Source organism: Anas platyrhynchos, chromosome 1, assembly GCF_047663525.1.
Source record: "Anas platyrhynchos isolate ZD024472 breed Pekin duck chromosome 1, IASCAAS_PekinDuck_T2T, whole genome shotgun sequence".
Taxonomy (NCBI): Eukaryota; Metazoa; Chordata; class Aves; order Anseriformes; family Anatidae; genus Anas; species Anas platyrhynchos.
In genome coordinates this window covers 198,391,574-198,415,471 of record NC_092587.1, presented here as the reverse complement: position 1 = coordinate 198,415,471, position 23,898 = coordinate 198,391,574, and the positions used below count along the sequence as shown (strand labels likewise).

Below are 23,898 nucleotides of genomic sequence, written 5' to 3'. Positions count from 1 at the left end.
GTATATATATACACTCATATATAAATAAATTAAAAAGCCCAAATGGAGCAAATAACTATTAAAAAAGAATTTATCAAGACTGATCTCATGATATGCTATCCTCCTCCCCCCAGGGAAGTGGAATCTGCACCCAGCAGAGACAGACAGTTGATCATCCTCTGCCTTTTTATGTCATTATCATCTGAAAGTAACTCCTGTGCTTCCATGGGATCGTAGATGGCTAAAAACAGAGTTTGGCATGTATATGACACTTCTCTAAAATATAGCCGCTGTTGATCAGGAATTGTGTAGTGTGAAAAAATAAGCATATTCCAAGGTATAGAAAGAAATAGCTAAGGAATTTCACAAAAAAAAAAAAAAAAAAAAAAAAGTTTTGTTTTTAATAATGCACCAAAAAAAAGAACTTACCTGTAGAAAGATGGGTTTTTGAGAATTTATGTTAGATGTGAATACAACAACTCTAACAGGGCACAGCTTGGAGACAAATAGAGATCAGGGAATCACATTCTGTCAAGCCATTATATTTCATCTGTAATTGACAGCAGAGTTTCCTACTCCACCCAAGCACCATTCTGAGGTGTTGAACCAGATGTAAATTATCCACTAGTTTTGGGCTGCCTCTGAGCAGAGATTAAACTCAGTCAGCCTTTCCTGAAGGATGAGAAAATACCTTGGAGGGCTCGGGTTTGTTTCAGTGATGTCACTTCATGTTTGTCTCATCTCTTCGTAGCCTGAGTTTTGTAGCTCCTCCAGTAAATGCTTATGCTAGAAGGGTCACAAAGATAATTACATTTCTTTAAAGTTTAACTTCACATTTTATTTATTTATTTATTTATTTATTTATTTTGTCTGTTTTACCTTTCAGTTCCTGGTAATATTCAGGAGTACATGAAGATTCAGTTATAAAGACACACGGTCTATTACAAACCTTTGGGGCTACTATAGGTACAACACCTTTTAAAGTTCCACCTAAAAAAGTGATATCCCAAAGTATAGTTGTACAGTTAGTTCTATTGTAGATCATTTGGGAATTTCCTTGTATTTTTCTCATTTTGTGAGTACATTGGCTTCTGCATGCCACTTAATTAGGATTAGATCATGCCAGGCCCAAACGCAGCCCAAATAAATAAATAATTAAATAAAAATAAAAAGTTAACCTCTTTACAATTGCCACATGTTTTAAATCTGGCATGAGGGCTGCACTTTAATGACATTCCCAAGCAAGAACATGTGAATAAATGGAGAAAGACAGAGCAGAGAAAGGCACTGAACCAGTACAAAGTCTCTTTCAGACACATAATGGGACCCGAGGCTCCGATTTAGGCATCTAGACTTGTTATGGGACAAATAGACACAGGGGAATGCAGCAAAGAGGACTTGGAAATGCCCACATTCCACCCTTGGGAGAGGCAGGATGTGTCCCACAGACAAGCAAGTCAAGTGGTTGCTCTGGCTGCACTCGGAAGTACATATGTTTAGGCTAGATTAACCTGGAGCATAACACCATGAAAACATGCTGATAGAGTTTCTGGAGAGGAGTGGATTTGGGCTTGGTGAACTTTTGGGTGGTCCTCTGTGGAGCCAGGAGTTCGTCTTGATGATCCTTGTGGGTCCCTTCTGACTTCGGATATTCTGTGCTTTGATTCTATGCTACACATATTGCAGGTCCCTATGAGCACAGATCATACAAAGCAAGCACAAAGAATTTGTCATCAAAACCCCCAAAGCTTTGAATTTAAAAATAACAGACATAGGACTGAACACTGCCAAAGATTCCTGTAACACAATTCCTTTTATTTAGGCACAGGGTCTGGTCTGTGTAAGCAGTATCATACCAAAAGACAAAAGGGTTTCCCATTTGTGAAAAGGTGCGAGACAGCTGCAACAGTTCCACACACTTACAGTCTGTTTTCTAAGAAATGATACAAAGAGCTGTGCTAAAGATCTCAGCTGCAGTGCACCAAGGGATTTTTTTATTATTATTTTTTAATTTTTTGGGTGCTACAAGGCCCAGGAATGATGCTGCGTGTTCTGGACTGCCATCTACTGGCATTTTCTCTCCTAACTACTTACATACACTGATCCTCAGAGCATCTTGCTATTTCTCTGGAGCATGTGGATTTATGAATGCAGAAGAGCAGACATTCGGTCTGAGTATGAAGCTTTTTACAGGGTGAAGAGATAAATTTGCTCAGGACTGTTCCAAAATGGAATAATAAAAAAAAAAAAGTGTTTAAGCAGTGTTTTGCTAGCAGAAACACCTACTGAATGACAAGAAGGCAATTATGTGACCTATTTTGTGTAAACTTTGTGCAGATTAAATCTAGAATAAAAAGTTTGATTGGCCTTTGTTCTGTTACAACTTACACAACACTTGACTGATGAAACAGCAAATAATAGTTTCAGGATAGAACCATATTTTGTAATACCTCAATTATACCTTTCTGGAAAAACATCCTGGCTAACTTTATGGCCAGCCTTTAATTTGTAGTGCAGAACAAATGGCAGAAAGGCACAGATAAGCATTTTCATTCCTTCCCCTTATGCTGTTATTTCATGAGCATGAGTTAATGGATACCTTATAGCATCTGGCTTCTGTTTGGTTAGTCAGACAGTTAACAAGGGCTACACTGAGACATAAATTGAACAATAACAAAATAAATAGACATTTATAAGCCTCATAACATTAAGAGTTGCATTAAATCACGCTGAAACAGATAAACAAAACACTGGGGAAATGTTCCTTTTTTTAGTATATTTGAGCACATGCCTGAAGATTGCCCATCTGAATATTTGAGTTTTGAAGGCAACATGAGATTCCTCTTTAGAACGCAACAGGGATGTGTCTCCGTGGTGGTGGGGAGAGGATGAAAAGACCGGAGATGACAGGGCAGAGAAGCCAAAAGAAGATCTACATAAGGACTGGAGAAAACAGAGCTAGACAGAAAGCTTGCATGCATGTAGTTTCCAAGCCAAATGCAGATTGGGAAATGGGTTGAGATCCACCAGCCAAGACTCACTTGTTTTCTTCACTAGTGCATTTCTAGGGACATAGGACTGTCCATTCTTTATAAACAAACACATTACTAGAGTATTTCCCACAGCCTGAAACCCCTGTTTTCCTTTTAACTGCGTTGAACTACAAGAAAACAATCATAAAAAACAATAGTATAGCTGTGCTTTGTGTTTATAAATGTAGGTCTTTCCATCTTGCTACATCTCCCTTCCTGTTGAATTCTGAAAAGAAACTTCTTAGAACTGCCAGGAGGGATCGAGTTCTACACACATGAAACTCTGCTGGATAACCACCTATAGCCTCCAAGGGCATCTCACTAGTTTTAAGAGACTGGGGCAAATCTCAGTTAAAAGAGCAGTCTCAATGGATAAATTTCTCTGATAAGCTTTCTTATCTCTTCAAAAAAAAAAAAAAAAAAAAAAAAAAAGTCATGAGATACATATTCATAGGAAGCTTATCACTTAAGAACTCCAGCTCCTTAGGAAATCTAGGTTATATCACCAGCTCTGTCACACATTTTCTGTGAATTTGTGGTCAAATCACTTACAAAAAAGATATTTCTCATCTCCTTCCAGTCATCCAAAAGTTCATTAGGCAGCAAGGCAGCAAAGCAAGTTGCCTTTGTCTCTGTCTTTAGTGACTTCAGAGGCACATCCATGCCTCCAGGGTGTGATTCAGCCCATCCTAATGCAGAAGCAGAACATTAAGTTGAACACTTAATTTTGCTTTCCTTGCTAACTGCAGTACAGAAACAGTTTTAACATTGATTTTTTTTACACATTTTCTTTCATTGACTTAATCAATGGAGAGAGTTTGGTACCCCTTAGAAGTAAGTACACCTCACCTACCAGACGTCTGGTTTCGGAGGGCTGAATCACACGTGGGAGATGCCGCTTTCTCTCTATTGATTGCAGAAGTTGCTCTAAAGCTCTGCTTCAATCCAGCAATTCGTACACAGCTACTGCTGGCAAAGTGAATCTCCCACTCAATTCTTTCACTAACAGAGAATCACATGTTCTTCTACCTCATTCACAGAAGAAATGACTGCTTTCAATAACTTTCTTCATCGTTTCTGTCCATGAAACAGGAACACATCTCCAGGATGAAAGAGTTCTAGAGGTTTTAGTTTTACGTAGTTTCTCTTAAGATATATCACTCGATATTAAGACCTGTTATTTTTCCATACAGTTTTCTCATTAACCGCATTGATTACCTGTTAACCACAGAATCCTATATTTTGAATAGATCTCTGCTTATTTGGAGCATTGTTTGTGTGTTTTGGATTTTTGTTTTGTTTTCAGAAAAAATAATGCAAAGCACTAGATAACACACTTTGTTCAGACTCTCAGCCTCATCTGAGGTACATATGAAACAACTCCTGGAAGTTTTGAGCGACCATTATTCTTTTTCATTTTTGTAGACCCCATCAGTTGTGTCACAAGACAGGACCACCAAACCATCTAGTCTGATCTTCTCCTTGTTATTGTGTCATTATTTTTCCTCCATCCTCCATTCTGACTGCATGTCAGGCAGGTTTTCCTCAACGTAAAGAAGAAATGTGTGGTAGTACCTGTACTAAGTGCCTATGGGTTTATTTTAGCAGAACATGGGGAAAAAATAAAATATAAAATAAATAATGCCCAAGCAGCGGATGCAGTGAGAGCTAGTATATGAGAGTTCTTATGATGACCATGAGATTTTCATAGTCATCATAGGACCTACATCCTTAGGTAACTAATAAGTTGTGGCTTTTAAAAGATTCTGAGCAACACACAACACTGATGGTCTGTGTGGTCACTTTTAACCCATAGAAAATATGAAGGAGTTTACAATTATCTGAGTATCATTTAAAGTTACATTGAGCTACTAGTTACTTAACTACTGATTTGAGCATTCTCAAAGTGGACTGGCAGTTTCCGCTTCCAGTCATCTGATGGTCATCTGATTAATAATGACTTGTTATGTCATGGTACTTCATGAACCCAGAACATTTATACAAACAATGCTAGATTCTGACAATATTTAATACTCGTATCCCTCTTTCTGCCTCAGGTCCTTTTCCAATACCCATGACTATGGTACCTCAGATTCCAATATAAGTACATCTCCATAATATTCCTGTGAGGAATGCAGTATTTTCCCATTCTGTACATAAAGTGTCATCAAAACATAGTGAAATTAAGTGATTTTCCCATTTAATCTGACAAAACACAGACAGACTTTTCAGAACAAAAGATAACTTTTTTTCATATTCCAAGTAAACAATTCTCTCCTTCCCACATGGGGAGACAAATATGCATTTATGGCTTTGTTCAGTAGTCTGCTGAAGCCAAAAACCTCCATTAGCAACTGCAGTAGAAGATTTAACTCCATTTGAGTCTTGCTGCACTGGTTGGTGACACTGAATTTCACTTCAGTGAGCTTTCAAGTGCATAAATACGAACTGATACCTTAGTCCATATGGACAGCTTCAGGCACCCACGAATGTATTATTTCAAAATGTGCACCATTATTAGAGATGTCTTCTATGAAATATATAATCTCATATTAAAATCATTTATTAAAATAATTAAAATTAATGTATATTATTGAAAAAAAATATTGTACATTTCTTTTACTCCTGTCTAAATAAAAATAATAATAATAATAACAATAATAAACAAAGTACCTCTTTTCTGTTTTTTTTTTTTTTTTTTTCTGTTTTTACAACTGCAACTCTGCTAACAGAAAGTGTTTTATACAGGTAATCTGTACTCGATCTGAAGAGTACAACAGCCAACAGTCTTTATGCAATGCCACTAGTGAAGGACCTATACTGCGAAATCCTGGGAACAATGACAAATCAAGGACTCCAAGGCTCCCATCTTCAGCTGAAGTTGAATTTTGTCTGTCACTGACTCAATATGAATCTGGATCCATGGATAAAATGGCCAATTACAGCTTCCGGAACACTTTGGAAGGTAACATATTTTATTCTGTTTTGCCATTTCTAACAGTAACTTGAATTCCTATAGGATTAGTGCCTTTAAACTTTATTTTTAGCTGGTTCCATGAAGCAAAACTAAAGGAAAAACTTCCTCCTGTAATAGCAACATAGAAAGAACCATGTTAAAGTTGATAAGAAAATAGAAACTGCAGGCTAGACCAGACCCTAAATCCTTCTATGAGATACTGTCTCTGCAATAATCAGTACCAGGCATAGAAATGTAATGTTGCATAAAAAGAGATCCTCTAATAACCTACTTACACATGATCATAACCTCGTCCATTTGGGTTACAGGACTGTCTTGGGGTCAACTTTATACCTAAAATGTTACCTTTAGTATCTCCTCCTAAAGCGTTTAGTTATTCCCCTTAGTTATCAAACTACCCATCTAGTTATAAAGGTTCCTAATTTTCTAAGAAACATGGATACTTTTGTAAATGGAATAGTTATTCTTAATCATCTATCAACCCAATCTCATTTGGATATTGCTAAATTGCTAATAAACAAGGATAGCACATTATAGCTATCAATAAACATTGCTTCTTTGCTGTATTATATAACTACTGAATCAAATAGGACATATTTACATCAATATTCCAGAGATTTTTGCTTGCAAGAAAGTATGCAAGTGTCTAAACAATACAATATAGGTGTCCTTGTCCAGAGAAGGGTGACGAAGCTGGTGAGTCCAGAGAAGGGCGATGAAGCTGCTGAGGGGCCTGGAGAACAAGTCCTACGAGGAGCGGCTGAGGGAGCTGGGCTTGTTCAGCCTGGAGAAGAGGAGGCTCAGGGGTGACCTTATTGCTCTCTACAGGTACCTCAAAGGAGGCTGTAGCGAGGTGGGGGTTGGTCTGTTCTCCCACGTGCCTGGTGACAGGACGAGGGGGAATGGGCTTAAGTTGCACCAGGGCAGTTTTAGGTTGGATCTTAGGAAGAACTTCTTTACCGAAAGGGTTGTTAGACACTGGAACAGGCTGCCCAGGGAGGTGGTGGAGTCACCATCCCTGGAAGTCTTTAAAAGATGTTTAGATGTAGAGCTTAGGGATATGGTTTAGTGGGGACTGTTAGTGTTAGGTCAGAGGTTGGACTCGATGATCTTGAGGTCTCTTCCAACCCAGAAATTCTGTGATTCTGTGATTCTGTTGGTGTGAGGATAAGAAATCAAAGCTTTTAATATGTTCAGTATTGCTCTTAATGTAGTGTGGAATGCCATAAAGCTGTCTAGGGGGTGGGGGTGCAGTTAATGCAATTATTCCATTAAAAAAAAATATGTGAAATTTGTGTGCTGGAGGCAAAAGAGAATATAGACATTGATTCCAGCTCTGGATATAGTTTTGCTTTCTACCCTTGAAAACAGAAAACAAGTGAAATATGACAAAGAAAAAGGTGACATGACTGAGTAGAATTTTTGTACATTTTTCTCTATGAAGTATGTAAACAAATTCAAAGAGTAGAATAGGAAGAGTAGAGAAAAAGGAATTGAAGTAAACAAGTCATGAAATAATGACATGCTGTCAGTATTATAGACAAAAGCATAGCCATAGTCTTTGGAAGTTAAACAGAGCTATGGATATGTTTACTGAGTGGGCAGAATCAAAATGGACTCCTCACTTTCAAAGGCTATATTTCAGTATCATGACTGCTCATTAAATAAGGATAATTCAGTACTCGCATAAAAAGAGAAAAACCTGTGTTTGGTCAAAGTTGAGTCTAAACTGACAGCTAAACAAAGCCATAGATCAAGTACAGCCCTTTGAAGCAAAAATATACAAATAACAATAACATTTCCATATTAAATCAACAGTAGCTATTTGAAGTAAAAAAAAAAAAAAAAAAAAAAAAAAAAAAAAAAGTCAATAACATTTGACAGAAATGTACCTACAGCTTCCAGAGAGTCAGGAAGTTATTTTAGTTCTAAAATCAGAATCAGTGTTCTGTCTGAATAATTTATCAAACCCTTTCCCTATTATTGTCTCTTTGTCATGTTAATTTCATGGCAGTCATGGTTGATCATGGCTTTATTGCTGTCATCTGTCAGTCATACCATGGAGAGGGTCATGCTTTAATCTGAATTGTGGGATTGTTACCATGTCTGAAAGGAGACCTTGTAGATCAAATTTTCCTCTAAGTAAGTTCTGTTGTGTTTAACAACCCTTCAGAAGCTGAAGAGTGTTCAGCTTTCTCCTTAGTGAGATGGTGAAGCTCCATCTCACCACCACAATCATTCAGATGTACTAGGTAGGCACTGTTAGGTTCTGGTGGATTTCATGTGATTTAGACAATACTTCCAACAGACTGGAGACAAAACTACATGTTACTGAGGAAGGACACAAGTCAAATGTTATCCAGAAGCTTAGGTTATTACAGAAGCAGTGTATATTATCTTGGGTATATGTTGCGTGGCTTCTGGATGCATCCATTTAGTCCAGAGCAGGGGCAGAGCAAATTCATTCCTGTCCTATTGGTCCATCCAGATGTGCCTTCCCTAGCATGTACCACAACCCTTTCAGAGCATCTGTATGATCCTTCATGTGATTCAAGGAGGGAAGAAAAGAGATGGAACTCCTTTTCTCTGGCAGTGAAGGCCATTTGCAAGTCCTAGAATCCATGTGAAGGGAAGCTGGGAGGCTGCAGAGAACCTCAGTGAGGAATGACTGAGGCAATGAATGTCTCCTCCTTAGAAATTTTGTAGACATGAAACCAAAAACCAAAACAATCCAATACTACAGTGCTCTCTCTGCTAGGGGAAATCCTGTTAGGTGACCATGTCCAGCTTCTAGTCCAGCTGCCAATACACTTACTAGATGCCTTATGGTTGTTTAATTTTAACAGCCCAGCTTAAGGAGATCTACAGTGCTCAAGAGCTGTTGTGGAAGAAAATAGTGCAGAATGCAGAAGTACTGCAGCAGCACATAACTACATGAAAATAACTCCTCCTTTCCTTTTAGCCTTATGGTATCTTTTATACTCAAGGACCTAGTCCTAAGATCTGATCACTCTGTTCCATGAAAGGCATTTTTTAACCCATTCTTCTAAAAATTGATACTGAAAACTCCAAAAGAATAAGACATTCCCTTCCAGTACAACTACCATTTCCCTCTGTGGTGCTTCCATGGGGAAAGCTGTTTCAGGGCGGTGATTTTAGTTCACTGTAAGGTTTTGGTTTAGCTATCTCTTTTTCTTCCTTCCTTCCTTCCTTCCTTCCTTCCTTCCTTCCTTCCTTCCTTCCTTCCTTCCTTCCTTCCTTCCTTCCTTCCTTCCTTCCTTCCTTCCTTCCTTCCTTCCCTCCTTTCCTCCTTTCCACCTTTCTTTCTTAAGTAAGACAAGGATTCCTGTCAAAATCTTGAATCACTCCTTTTCTTCCATATATATAAGCAATTTTGAATGACTCCCTTGTTATAAGTGTAATGTATAAAAGGTAAGACACTAAATGTGTATTAAGTGGCCTCATGGTATGAAAGCTCTTCTTACCTCAATATTCCACAAGGTTTACCAGCTGTAAAATGTCTTTATTTTCATTAACACAAATATGTCTCAATATACAGGGTTGGACCCCTCTGTTTGTTCTCAATTCATTAATCATTTTCTTATGCTTATGAGATACATATTGACTTTAACAGTGAACAAATGCAGAAAAAAAATAATGGCTATGAACAGAATTAGGGTGAGGACTATAACTTGTCCAAATTGACCTACTTTGACAGCACTTTCAGGTTTTTGTTTGTTTGTTTGTTTGTTTATTTGTTTTCCCAGGTAAATTCCTAATTTGTTTTACAATCATTAAAATAGAAAAGTAGCAATAATTACAAAACAGAATTTCAGAACACTAGGAAGATTTTGTCCATCAAATTAAGTTACTGCCTTCCTGTGTGCAGAAGAAGTTGTATGGGATATATACTACTAGTCTCCTGAATATTTTGAGAGACTTTTCTATTCCAATATGCAGCTAACTTGTCTATGGTATCACAGGCTGAAATTCCCCTGTACTACTAGAACTTTAAAGAAAGTGCTTTTGATTTTCACTCTTGGTGTACAACAGTATACAATAAGCACTCTTATAGCATAAGAGTGCATAATAATAGAACTCCGTTTAAAGAGGTCATGTAAGTTTTTGAAAAAGACAGGAAATAAAACATCTCAGAAAATATCAGCAGATTCCAGAGGACAGTAACCATGATATTACATTTCTTTCCATAAGAATATTTCATTAGAGCTAGTGATTGCTGGAGTGAAACTTTGCCCACAACATTCCATGATGTTGTGGTGATGAGCCTGTCAAAGTGCAAGCCAGACCCATCTCAATAGGTGTTTATCTGTGTTACTATAGTGATGAGCTTATTCCATCAGACATAGTATCGTTCTCAGATTTTTTTTTCCTTTGAGGATATTTTATTTTTGACCTGATGTATTTCAACACTCAATTTTATACTGCAGGTCCATAAACACTTCAGTCTATTCATCTAAAGAGAGACTGAACTGCAATACAACGTCAAGAATATATGTTTAAGGATGGTGGGAAGTTATTAAACTAGCTTTACTGCCAAAACCAAAAACAAACAGATAACAACAGCAAAACACAAAACCCACTGCTGCCACCAAAAATAAGCACACATATTTTGTTTGCTCCTTTCTTACAAGTGGTCTATTTGTTGTTGTTGTTGTTGTTGCTGTGTACATTTGCCAAGCTTAAATTCCCATTTTGCTTCCATTGTGCCAGTGCCCACTTCTGTGATGACATTTCTCACAAACCTCCTAATAGCTGTAGTTCCTAACATTTACTTCCTTTGCTAAGTGAAAATCTTTTCAATCCTTCTTTACTTGTTTACACAAGTTTGTGCCAATACACCTAAGGTCAAATTCTAATCTCTTTTAGATCCAAAATAAATCTAAGATAACTCCACTGACTTTAGTGGAGTTACTCAAGACTTACAAAAGATGACCAGAACCGGGCCAGTGACTCTAATGTAGTGGTTCTTGATTTACATTGAGAGTTTTGCTACTCAGTTTTAGTTCTGTAATGGAAAAAGCTGTGATTACTTGGAAGAACGAAGTACATGGTAAAGCCAGAGTACTCCAGTCCTACTCATGTTGTGTACTTCTGGGCAAAACTTTATGCTCTTCTGTGCCTGTTCCACATAAACTGGAACAAGGACAAACACCTTTTTACCCATCTAAGAGGTAGGTATTAGCACCCTTATGAACAGGTGCCAACAAGGCATGATAGATCCTTTTTTAACTAAGAGAAAATACTGCTATATGGACACAAATGATATAATTTAAGAGTAGCCATATCTATGTACAGGTAAGGTCAATATTGCTCATCAAAGCATTACCCCACTGAACATGAGCACACAGGCTGTCCTCTTAATCTGGGACAGGACAATTTCTACTTTGACTGAAAACCATCAGGTTAAAGGCAGGTTGCACATTGCTCCTTGAAGAGTAATATTTTAAATAAGGTTTGCTTAAATGAGAAGCACTTTTGACTGTATCAGATACTTCACAGATTCAAGAAGAGAATACAGAAAATCAGTCCACCTTGTAAGTAACAGGTAAGATCAGAAATAGCTTAGCTGACTGCACTTGGAATAGTTGAGCTTCTTCTTTACGCAGTTCAGTTTTGGTGTGACACATTAATACTACCTCCTAAAAATTAAAGATGACCAAAAAGTTTAGAATTTCCCTTTTTTTTTGTGAGACAATTCCATATTTGAAATTAATTTGTTTATGAAAATTTCAGATAAAAATCAGTGCCTCCTAAGTTTCACTTTTTTAAATTCTAAAACTGATTTTGTTCACTTTCATTGTTCATGAATTAACACATGGTATCAAGTCAAGCCATGTCATAGCATTTCATTGTCTGTCACAATTATGTATCGTTACTGCTATTCTGTCATGAAATAATGGAATAAAACATCAAACACTTCAAAAATGTAATTTAATTTTAATAGGACATTTTACTTTTTCTGAAATGAGATGTTTTCATGTGGAAAACTTTTCTCAGCATTTTCACTGTGATCCATATAGCTAATGAAAAATGGCTTCTCAAAATGAAGTCTTCCAGTAGAAAAGTTCTAATTAAAAAAGTTTTAGCCTACAGCCAACATCCCTCACCCAGCTCAAATTCTCAATCTCTGGGTAAATTTATGCTGCACATTGTAAAAGGGCTGGCAAGTCACAGAGGGTCATTATCAGAGAACCAGAAAATCTGTTCAGCCCAGACCACAATGAAGCTCTACAAGAATCATTTTAAGTAAAAACTAGATGGTGACATGGTCTAAATTAAATAACCACAAACTTTCATTTACTATAGCACCTTAGGCCAAATTGCTGTTCCTGTAGATACCTTACTCTGGAAAGATTACAGCAATAATGTTGCTTGAGAAAATATATAAGATTTAACCCTGAAAATTTTCCTTTGACATTGCCAATGGCTGAAAAACGTCAGCCTCATAAGCCAAAAGAACATCACTAGCTTCAAAGACAAGTAAGGATATGGCCTTAATTTTTTTATATCTGTATCTTCCTTCCTGTTTTAAAGTAGTTGTATCTGTCTGACCTGAACTTATCTAAAATGTAGAATTTAGACAATTCTAAATTTATTTAAGAAAATATAATCCCCAGGGAGGGTGGGACTAAGTATTCCTGTCGGTTGGAATTGGACGTGCAACAAAGCAACATGCAAAGCAGAATTTGGCCTTTAAGTTTTCTGTTTCCACAACCACAGACCTAGAAAGTCATACAAAACTAAATTTTATTGTATAAGAAAGTCAGTTTTGCAGTTAGGAAAGAAAAAAAAAAGTTTTGCAGTTAACAACAAAAAGGCTAAACTGCTATAAATATCTCAGCGATATTAATGATGTCACAGATTTTAAGCAGTCCCACTAAAACAATCAGAGGAGATAGGATTGTTGGATTGGTTTCTCCATTCCTGTAGCACTGAAGGCTGCTAACACTCTGAAAATTCTGAATACCCTCTGCTAAACATATAGCACTTCGGCCAGTGGCAATGAGCACTTAAGGAAAACACTATTTGCTCACAATATATAACGCTTTACCCTTGACTTTGTACATGGACTTCTATGGCTTCTGTTATTAGACAGTAAAATCTGTAGTTACCATAATTAAGTACTCTATTAAAGGACATATATCTGCCCCAACTGCACGTTTAATGAGAACCACCTATATATCATATTAAAAATGTTAGGCAGCCTTAATTGTGATTGACAGAATTAGCTCCTCCTATAATAAACTTTGTGCTAACTCCCAATCTGATTTAATTAGGCCTGGCTCCAGTGAACCTACTTCAGCTTCACTGAATCACTGTCAATGACTTACAAAGCTATGAGCAGGAGCAGAAAGTGGTTGAGGCATTGAGCCTGCCAGAGTTCAAGAGCATTTGGACAACACTCTCAGACACATGGTCTGATTTTTTGGGTGATCCTTTGGGGACCCAGGATTTGGACTCAATTATCCTGGTGTGTCCCTTCCAGCTGGGGATATTCTATGATTCAATGATTCTATGATTCTTAAAAAAATGTGATTCTTTTCTCATTGAAAAAGGAGCACTGGTAAAACTTTAAGTTACTTCAGTGATGTATCCCCTACTGGCTATTTCTAATACACCATAATTAAATGAGAGTTTAAAACGATGTCTGAATGTTACAGCTTCCTATACTGGCCAGATGATTTAATAGCTCACTACCACTGGGGGCAATCCTAATTGTCTATGCAATCTCCTCCATCCTCCAGTCAGTCACTTTTTTGGTACCAGCTCCAGTAGTCATTATAATCTTATATAAGATACTGCATCTCAGTAGCCTAGAAAATGAATAAAAACAGGGTAGTTTTCTGCCGGGTTAGTGAGTTCAGGGTAGGCCTGGCAAGAGCTGCAGTTAATGCATAGGAGAGGCGGTGAAGGTACAGCATGGGGCAAGGCAGGCATATAGATCTGTAGCCTTACATTTGCAATAAAGGTGATTTTTCTGCAGCTACTTCAGCAAAGTGTTCTGTACTTTGAAAAAATTCTCATGTTCTCACATATGATTTTTAATTGGCTCTACCCCACTTCATAGTGTTATCCTGTACAGCTGATTGTCCTGAAGTCTTTTAAAAAGTCTGAGAGAAAAGACTAAGACCTAGGCAAAAAAAAATAAAGTGATATCACATTATGTTTTTATTCATGATAGCTTTATATGGACTTCCTTATATGGAGTTTTCATAATAGGATATCATATATTCAAACTTCTCATGTGCATGGTTAGCCATGATGTCACCTTTGAGACTGACTGAATCCAGGGTTATCAAAGGTGTCTGACTTACAAAGCTCATGATCATTGCAACAAATTGCAGAAATACAGAAATTCCATTGAAGTTGTCCAGAACCAGAATGTTCTGTATATATTTTTTTCTAAATTACTAAATAAAACATTTGTAGTGCAATAAGAAATTTTAAGAAGTATCCACATATGGTATAAGACAACTATCCTTCTACTTAGACTCTGCATAAAGTTTATCTTACCTTTAATATATCATGACGTAGCTGCATGTAAGTAGGAAGAGTGTTTCAGAACGACATGCAGATAGATCTTTTTCAGTTAACATCCACAGAGATTCACTTTTAAGAGGTATTGCTGCATCAGATGATCCCAGTGATCACCTGCTGTAGCCATCAGTAAGAAAGGTCAAAAACGTTGCCATCAGTTCCTATAAATTCTGGTTAGATTGTCAATGTACATTATTCTTAACAGCATGCTTGGTAATATTTTATCCTGTTATTTCCCCTGGGTGACAGCTAGGTAGTATAGCATTCACCATCAGACAACTTTCTGTGGGCAAGAGTTTCCCTTTGAGAAATTCTGCCCATTGTTGTTTATGTCACCATGCAGTATCTTCAGTAATCCTGTTACACATCTGATGTATTTAACACCTGCAGTTATCTGTATGCAGTGACATGATTCTCTCTCCAAAACCCAGATTAACCCCGCCTTGAAGTCTTACAAATTTCATCATAAGCCAGGTCTATCCCCTCCAGTTCTCCTGATTATGTTTTCTTCTCTGAATTCCCTTGAATTTCTCAAAATCCTTGTGATAATGTTGCAATCAAAAAAGATGGATAGTTGTTATCGTATATTATTTCCTAGGTACTATAGCTATGATTTGATCCTTAGTATGATTAGTAAAGGCTTTATGCCAAAAGATTTTCCTCAAGGAGGTTAATAGACAAGGCAAAACCTGATGAGGGAATTTAGAGGTACAAAGAGATGAAAACATCTCACACAACAGATCAGTTTCAGTGGGGTCTGAAACCCAGGTTTCCAAGTTCATAGAATATGACTCTTCCGATAAAGCATCTCTGAGCATGTATCAATTAATATTTTCTGTGTCACAAGATAAGCAAATTCAAAGAGCAAAACAAAACTAGTACCTGACTTCCATATTATATATGAGAGTTTTGATGAAAAGGGTTTTTTTTCAAACTAACTCTAGTTCAGTGCTGTGAATTGAACACCCACTGATGTTAGATTTCCTCCAAAAGAAATATAGTACTAAGTCAAAAATTGCCCTGTGATGTGAGTCATTGCAGGAAATGGAAGGACTGTTAGGAGGTTCACTTCAAAAGAATACTGCTGCTCCTCATACAAATGCTAGTTCTTGGTCCAAATAAGTAAATAAAGTGTGTTTAAAGTGTGTGAGGCATTTTCTAAGGAGGAGAGCTAAGAGTCTGGGGGCTGATCTGTGTGACTATTTCAAAGCCTATATTCTAAGTAGACTGCAAATTAACTGCAGTCCACAAATTTTTAATCCTGCAAGTCTAAATGGAGAAGAAGATTATTGGTCAATTATTTATTTATCTTTTGTAAAGATAATAGCTTACATCGTGTTGGCACTTATAGATGAAAGAATGTATTCTGTAGAGAAAAATGATATTAAATGACTGCATATATGATGAGATACAGTAGCCTGTTGTAACTTAGAAATGTGTAAGTATAGAGATAAAAAATAATATTAAAAAATGAATAAATTTACTCAACCTGAATAAATGTATATACATAAATGTCTCCAGGGATTAGGTTTCCTTTTAACAGTCAGACACAATGGACAACGAAATTTAAAAATATAAGACAATTAAGCAGTACATTTGCTGACATGCTGCATTAGCTACATGGCAGGAGTTTTAATTTAGCTTATTCTAATTTCATCTTTGCTACGCCTTTGAAATATATTAACACTCCTTTACGTGTTTTCTGAAGCTCTTGTCTAAAAAGCTGAAAGTAAATGAAGTGAAATTAGCTACTTTGATCTTCAGTCTTACTGGAGAAAGAATTATACGCATTGCCATATCAGCATATGATTTCCTCTTGAATATACAGGCTTTGCTGATCCACGCACTGCAATATCAAACATATCTCAAAGCGGTTTGCATAATGCACTTCACATCTACATGAATGGCTCCATGTCCCAAGTACAAGGCTCTGCAAATGATCCTATCTTCTTACTACACCATGCTTTTGTTGACAGGTGAGTTTAATTCTTCTTGGTAAACCTAATTTATTTTGTATTTTTATAGTGTAGTTTTCACCTGTATTTCAAAACTGCAAATATTTTACATGCCACTACATGCACAGCATTTTCAGACATGTAGAACCAAGCTCTTATATTACTTGAGAGTGTCTTTCCTAATATGTATTTATGCTCACTGTATTAAATATCACTTGAAAAGTTGACAAATGCATTCAGCTTTTATTACCAAGATAAAAATAGTCCTGCAGTGATGTCACAGTGATTAATATATATGGATGTGTATGTCAAGAAGTTTGGCCCAAAAGTGCATGACTCATTTTAACACAACTATAATCAGTTGGAGTAATTCCTTTACATTCTAAATGTCAGTGTTGTTTTAATTTCTATTCCATAAGGAAAATCCAAGTGTGCTACCCATAAATACAGATTAAAAAAATAATAATAATAAAAAATCTGTATTTTATTGTGACAAACAAAATTGTGACTGTCTGTTGCTGAAAGAGAAGACTACAGCTGTGCAGATGGACAGGAAAGCAAACAGAAAGATGTCATGTTTATTAATAAGAAAGGATAGGGAAGCACAATTCTGCAAGAGGAGAGTGAAATTGCTATGCTAGGGAGAGTATTCCAAGATTCAATGGTCATCTTAAAATTTCTGTATGTCATTATAAAGTATGTGAATGGCTACAATTTGCTGTGTACTGTATGTCACAAAACTGTGAAAGCCAAAGAGTAATAAAAATGGAAGTTGACTAAACAAGACTGTAAGATACATACCAAAAAAATATATATATAAATTTAAAAATACGTTAAAAGACAGGTTTTTCTAAGCCAGGGTGCTGCCCAGGTAATTTTGAGCAGTAGTAAAGCAGTAATAAAATAATAAATAAATGAATAATGAAAAAGAACATTCTCTTCAGAGCCATTTGTGCAACAAAAGTAAACCATTTTTACACTAATCCAAGATCTAGCCATAGAAAAGTTGTTTGTTTTTTTTTTTTTTTTGTTTTGTTTTGTTTTGTTTTGTTTTGTTTTGTTTTGTTTTTAATAGGAGTGATCCTTTTCTTCAAAACTTGTAACCATTCTCCCTGAGAAATGTTCTTATATGTGTGGAATATTGGCTTGTTCAACCACCTCTCCCTTTTTGACTCTTTCTGTTTTTTATTAAATTACTCTGTCAAATAGCTACACTATAAAGTTGCACGTTACACATTCTGAAGCATTTCATATTTTCTTTCCAATCTTCCTGTACTTTTTCAACATGCACTGACCATGCCTTGGCAACTGCAATGCTTAGAACAAAAGAACTGTGACCCACTACATACTTTTGTGAGTCTTTCATCAGTTTGTGTGCTCAGAAACCTACTGAGTGAGACCCTGCCTGCACACAGCTAGACACTTATTCAGATGAAAAAAAAATAGAATGGCTTCTTTCTTTGGATTGCTGAGGCATGCAGCACAGGAGGGATGCAGATTACATCCTCAAGACATCATCTTGCAGGGAAGTTCTGTAGTTTCAGGGAGTTTACACTAGAATTCTTATAACAACAAAAAAACTTATTGTATTTGACCAAAATCTAGTATATGTGTAAAACAAATTTGAAGTTGGGCTTTTTCTCCTCAGATTACATAATTAATGAGCTTAATGGTTGTGTTTTTTGTACCCAAAAATAGGACATGAAGTCTAAGCAGGTCACTGAGACATCAGTGGAATGGTTCCTTCAAAGGGTAACCCACCTGTCTTCTGTTCCTTATACACAGGTTATAATTAGCTTTCTGGAGGTGTCAGCTTTGAAACTTTTCTTTGTGGAAAACTTTTGTTCAGAATATTTTAAAAGTTAAATAATGTTGTTTAACTGTATTTAGCATATCCACCCATTGACTGCTTGACAGGATGGATGCACAAGGGTTTCAGGTGTGGTTACAAATTTCAGGTTTGGCACCTGGAAATTAACATTCCAATGTCTATGCTATTAGAAATGGATCTGTTGAAAATTCAGAGAAAAAAAAAAAAAAAAAAAAAAAAAAGAACACAGAAGGGAACACATTATGCTCTGCAATATCAGAAGACATTGTTTTCCTCAGATATTCACACTTGTATAAGACCTACGCATATCTTAGCTCCCACTCAGCGCAGGGCTTAAGTAGCACCTTGGTCTTCATGCTGACCCCTCCCACAGAGGAATTTCAGTTATAGTCATTATAAAACCCTGGAAACACTTTTCATGACTGTAATTGTTATCCATCTTAGAAGGCAAATTTATTTACAAAAGATAACATCATTAAATCCCACTAGTGTTGAGGAAATAAATCACCACACAGGCACTGTGGGGGCAATGCAGAAATCCGTGATGCAACCTCATCTGATCTGTGGCAGAAGAAACATTACCAATGCTCTGCAGCTGCTGTGTATATGGGTTTCAGTACATACAGATGTAAAAACTGATGATAATGCTGCCTTTTGTATAAGTGACAGAAATGCATTAGCATGATTAGGGTTACTTAGCAGCCTTATCCATGACAGATTAATCATGCTTTTAGTTATAATTAATAAGTAGGTGACTGATAGGTACGTACAGTACATTTTAAAGAACCCCATTCCTCTCCTACATAGACTTTAAATATGAAGGGCTGCAAAGAAATTCTGAGAGGTAGGCAAGAATACAAAGCATAGAGGAAATGGGAGAAACCATCTACAGAAGAAGAAGCATTTTATATTGTTTTTTCATATCAACTTTTCTCATTTGAGGTGGCTTATACAACTGTACAACTGTCACAACACAGGGCCAGTGTGTTTTTAACTATATACCATTTAAACTAAATCTTCCAGGGAGAGTATCCCCTCCAGGACTTGGTACAGGCATAAAGGGTTGTGAGACAAGGGTTTACTGACAAAGGGTAAAAAAAGACTGGAGTCCAGGAACCACATGTCTGCCAGGTCTTGCAAAGGCAGGGAACAGTTCTGTGTCATGAAACCAAGAAGAGCCTGGTGCTTGGAGCATCCACGTGGGACCCAGAAGAGGGATTCCTCACTCTGCTGCAAGTTCCTTGAGTAAAACTGAGCATGTAGTTTTGCTTTCCCAAGATCACATCTGCCAGAGAAGTGTTTTCTGCCCATTGATTTCAACAAGAGGTGCCTAAAGACTTTTGAGGAGCTGTTGATCTGAGCTTCAGCTAACCCATCTGCAAAGTGGGTGATATTAAATGCCTACGCAACAGGGACACTGTCAGAGTAAATGCATTAACGACTGTGAAATGCTCAGTTACGACCATAATAGGAGTGATAGAAGTAAGGCAATAGATCATTGGGACTGATTTTACATAGAAACATATGGTACAGAGGAGGATAAACAAGTGTATACGGAGTCTGCTGACAGGTGTGAGCCAAATGTTAGGAGCTGCTTTCCAAACTGAGCAACAGTAAGCCTCCCATCTGCCACCCCCAGCCTTTCCTGCCCAGGCCTGATACACTAAATGCAGGAAGGATGGAGAGAGCATAGGTGCAGATGAGAAGATCTTTCCAGTGAAAAACAAAGCATTTGTGTGCAATTGTTCTTCTTTTTTAGGTCATTCCCCTACAGCAATGCAGAAATATGAAGGTACCCAGGAAACAGCTTTCTTAGCAATGATAGATCACGCTCCTTACCCTATTTGCTAGGTAGCAGATTGAGGGATGAAATCCCAGGGCTTGGGAAAAACAGGTGACCACCCCTGAAAATTTTTAATTGTTAATTGAATCGGCTGAAAGAAAGGAAGCATGTAAGCAAGCAAGAAAGACAGACAGACAGAAAGACAAAGACAGAAAGACAGAACAAGAGAAAGAGAGAAAGAGAGGAGAGAAAGAAAGAAGGAAAAAAAAAAAAAGAGGAAAAAACTATACATTCAGCAAAAATTAGAGCTTTTTTAGCTCTGTGAAGCATTTCTCTTAATTGCAAATCTCTCTGCCATTCAGATATGCTCTACAGTCAGCACAAGGGAATAGCAAGGGAGGAGTCAACCCACTCAAGCTGGAAGGAGCAGCTGCACAAGCAGTGAAAGCAAGGGCCCACAGTCACAGTTGAGCTCACAATGGTGTTTTCTGTGCTCTGAAAAGGGACTCTTTTCTGTGATGACTCTTTTGGCCTCTACATCCCTATAGCCCCATAGTAGCATTTTTTTGTTCTCCCTGCACATCTGTCCTTTGAATGTTTCTTCCATCTTTCTTCTCATTTCTGTACTTCAGTATTTTTGCACTTCTCCTGCCCTTGACTTTCACAACTCACTCCAACAAGTCCCCTTGCAAAGAGGAAATAAATAAATAAATAAATAAATAAATAGGGAAAATAAGTTGCAATTAGAGATCTCCACACTACTATATACTTGTACAGCTGCTAATTCAATAGGGTCCCAGTTTTCATCTCATTTCTAAGTTCTGCAGTATGGGACAAGGTGCATCATAAGAATACATGTGACTTTCAAAGGCCCTGATTTTAGTACAAGCTCTTTAGAACTGATTTTCTAGAGACATGCAATATGGTGTAGACATTCGTTCTCATGTATCTCTAAAGTTTAGTTTTGTTAGACTACTCATACAGCTAGACAAAGATTGTCAGTTTTAGTATTGCCACCACTGTAGCACCTTTTTAGCCAACTTTCATGAGTAATCACACAGTTCAAAATACTTCTGCAACCATCACTGCATTAATCCAATGCTCTGAACATCTGAACAGATATTTTTCTCTGTTTGTACCCTTCTACTCTTTTGTCGTTCTCTGTCACATCAGGCGAACTGCTGTTCTCTATTTTTAAGGCCCTTCACTGCCTGTCCCCAAATCATATCTTATGCATTTCTAAGGAATTCACTTACCCCTCCAATAAGTTTGTGATATCAATCCCTGTCTCACATCTGTTTAGCATTCAGACAAGTCCCTCCATATTCTTCATTGTGGGGAATTGTCCACCCTACACATCCACAGATTCAGTCACTGCTCTCCCTTTTGATGTGAAAATTAAGACATTAATAAGCTGAATCCTTCACAGTTTCACCGGTGAACCATTGTGCCCTCACTGCATCTTTGTCTAGTTCTCCTTCCATCTGTCTGCATTTATCTGTTGTCCCTTATCCCATGTGTAAATTATAATTATATAATTATAATGACAGTCCCTCTGTCATTAAGGGACTGTCTAATTGCTCTCATCTGTGCTGTGTCTGGCATATTCTTAGCCTCTGACTATGATTTTCAGGTATCCAAGCAATAAGAGCAGCAGAAAATAGCAATTGCTTCATTTACAGTTATAAGAAATGTCAATGACAAGAGAGCTGAGCATCTGTGCATTGATCTCGGTTCAGCAGTGACTCCATTGCTTGCTACCACACAGGACTTAATATTTGTATCAGAGAAAATGTTCAAGTGTTTGTTTGCATGTCTGCGTATACATGTGCACATGCACTCTGCCAAAAGCAATCCAAGTTAAGCATAAGGACATATAGGGAATGAAGACGCTTGAAATTTCAGACACTTATTTACACACACACAGAACTCCAGAAGAGTGCAAGAGAAACTCTCCTGCACATCAGCTTCAGAGATCCGTGAAAATGCCACTAACTCTGCCTGATCAAGGCAAATTTCCCTGTGTTCAGCAGCATCAGCTGCCATAGACTCCTCTGCAGCATGCTACAACAACACCCACTGCTGCAGTGGCAGAATGGAGCTGGGAGCATTAGGAAATGCCAGACGCTGGCTTATCCCAGGATCTAACAATAAAATGTTCCTTATCACACCGAAAATCAGGCAAGTGTTAACTTGGAAAGCATGAATGTAGCAATCTGTTCAAAAGTATATTAGAAACCAAAATCTACACATCCTGAATTGCATGCCAGGAACATCCTATTGTGGACGCCTTCAGCCCCTGTGGACTTAATATACTCACTTTCATGTCAATTCTTTCTCCCTTCATTCCTCCCCAAAAAATAGTTAGCATTATGTCAAAAGAGATTTTGTTGGAAAATACTTTAACAAGAGGAAATTTGATTTTCATTCCCAGGAGATGTCAAAATAAAAGCCTCTTATTTTTACTGTGTTTAAGAAACTGAACGTTTTCATTTTCTCTTAAATGTCATCTCAGGTTTTGGAAACCAAAAAAAATAAAAAATAAAAAAAATGCCATGAGAAAACCCAAGTTGTTCTCTTGTTTCGAAATGTTGACAGGAAACAAGAATTTTTTTAGCTCTTAAAAACTATTTGCTTCAAGAATTTGGAATATTCAGAGTGAAATCATTCAAAAAGAATCATTAGAAATTCTTGTAAGGCAAAACTAGGTTCCAGACTTAATACATGAAATAAGAGGCATTCCTTATCCTGAATTGTCCCCAGTCATTTCTTATCCTGAATTGTCTGAACACAAGTGTGAAGCCAAGGAAGCATTAACCCCACTATGTATATGGAAACTTAGAGACAATGAAAAAAATGACTTAGAGCTGAGATGGAGATTGCAATAAAATGATATATCAGCTAATAATAAAACCATGTAAAAATGGAGAAACTGCATAAACACTAAGCATATGATTAATTTCCTCTCTTGACGTGCACAGCAAGACTCTTATTGCTTTCTGAGGTATGTTTGCAAAAAACAATGGCATAGGCTAAAAGTCATATCTTTCTGGAACTGAATGAACTATGGCATGAGAAAAAAAAAAAAAAAAAAGAAAAGAAAAGAGGGACTGTGTGATAATTGTTAGACAAAGGCAGGTCAAGAGGCTGCCATTAGCAATACACCTCCTCACACAGTCCTTCTGCATCATGTCAGCTCAGGGTCTGTGCCCAACACTGTACCTCCTAAGTGGCCCTGTAAAGGCAGTGGATGAGGTGAAGTCTGTGGCATGAAGGTGAAACACGACTAAAGTCCTTCCACTCAGAGAAAGCATGAACATCATAGATCTACTGCAATTCCCAAGGATAAACTAGTACAGCCTTTGTGGGAGAAGCCCCTGGGGTTTGCTCCTTTGCTCCTGACCTTGAGGTGTTCTGCAAATGATTGCATTTCAGTACTGAAAGAGTGGGAAAATCAAGCAAAGATTATTTGAGAAATTATAACAGGGAAGGAGCTGTCTTAATTCTACTTTCCCTCGGGGGCATCTATAAATCTGCAGGAGGACACACACTGCTTCTGTTACCACAAGCCAAGGAGCTGCCCTGGGCTGGTGCTGAGCTGGAGCTGTTAAACCTCACCTCCTAACCTCTTGGGGCTGGTACCATGTTAACCAGCTACTCAGCTTGTTTGATGGAGCTGACTCACTCAAAGTGGGCTCAGTATGTGGGTAGCGTGAGTTCACATCTACTGCAAAATACCATATAAATACCATGGAAAACAGAGTGTAAGTGGGAAGGTTGGG

The 23,898-nt window shown here is 37.4% G+C and overlaps 1 protein-coding gene across 1 annotated transcript in view; it reads left to right on the top strand.

The window, feature by feature from the left end:
- The window catches only part of TYR (tyrosinase), a 50,835-nt gene that overhangs the window by 5,202 nt on the left and 21,735 nt on the right, over positions 1–23,898 (top strand). The window contains exons 2-3 of the mRNA XM_005029583.6: positions 5,760–5,976; positions 16,376–16,523. Of these exons, the coding sequence (XP_005029640.2) occupies positions 5,760–5,976; positions 16,376–16,523 (365 nt within the window). The remainder of the gene's footprint in view (positions 1–5,759; positions 5,977–16,375; positions 16,524–23,898) is intronic.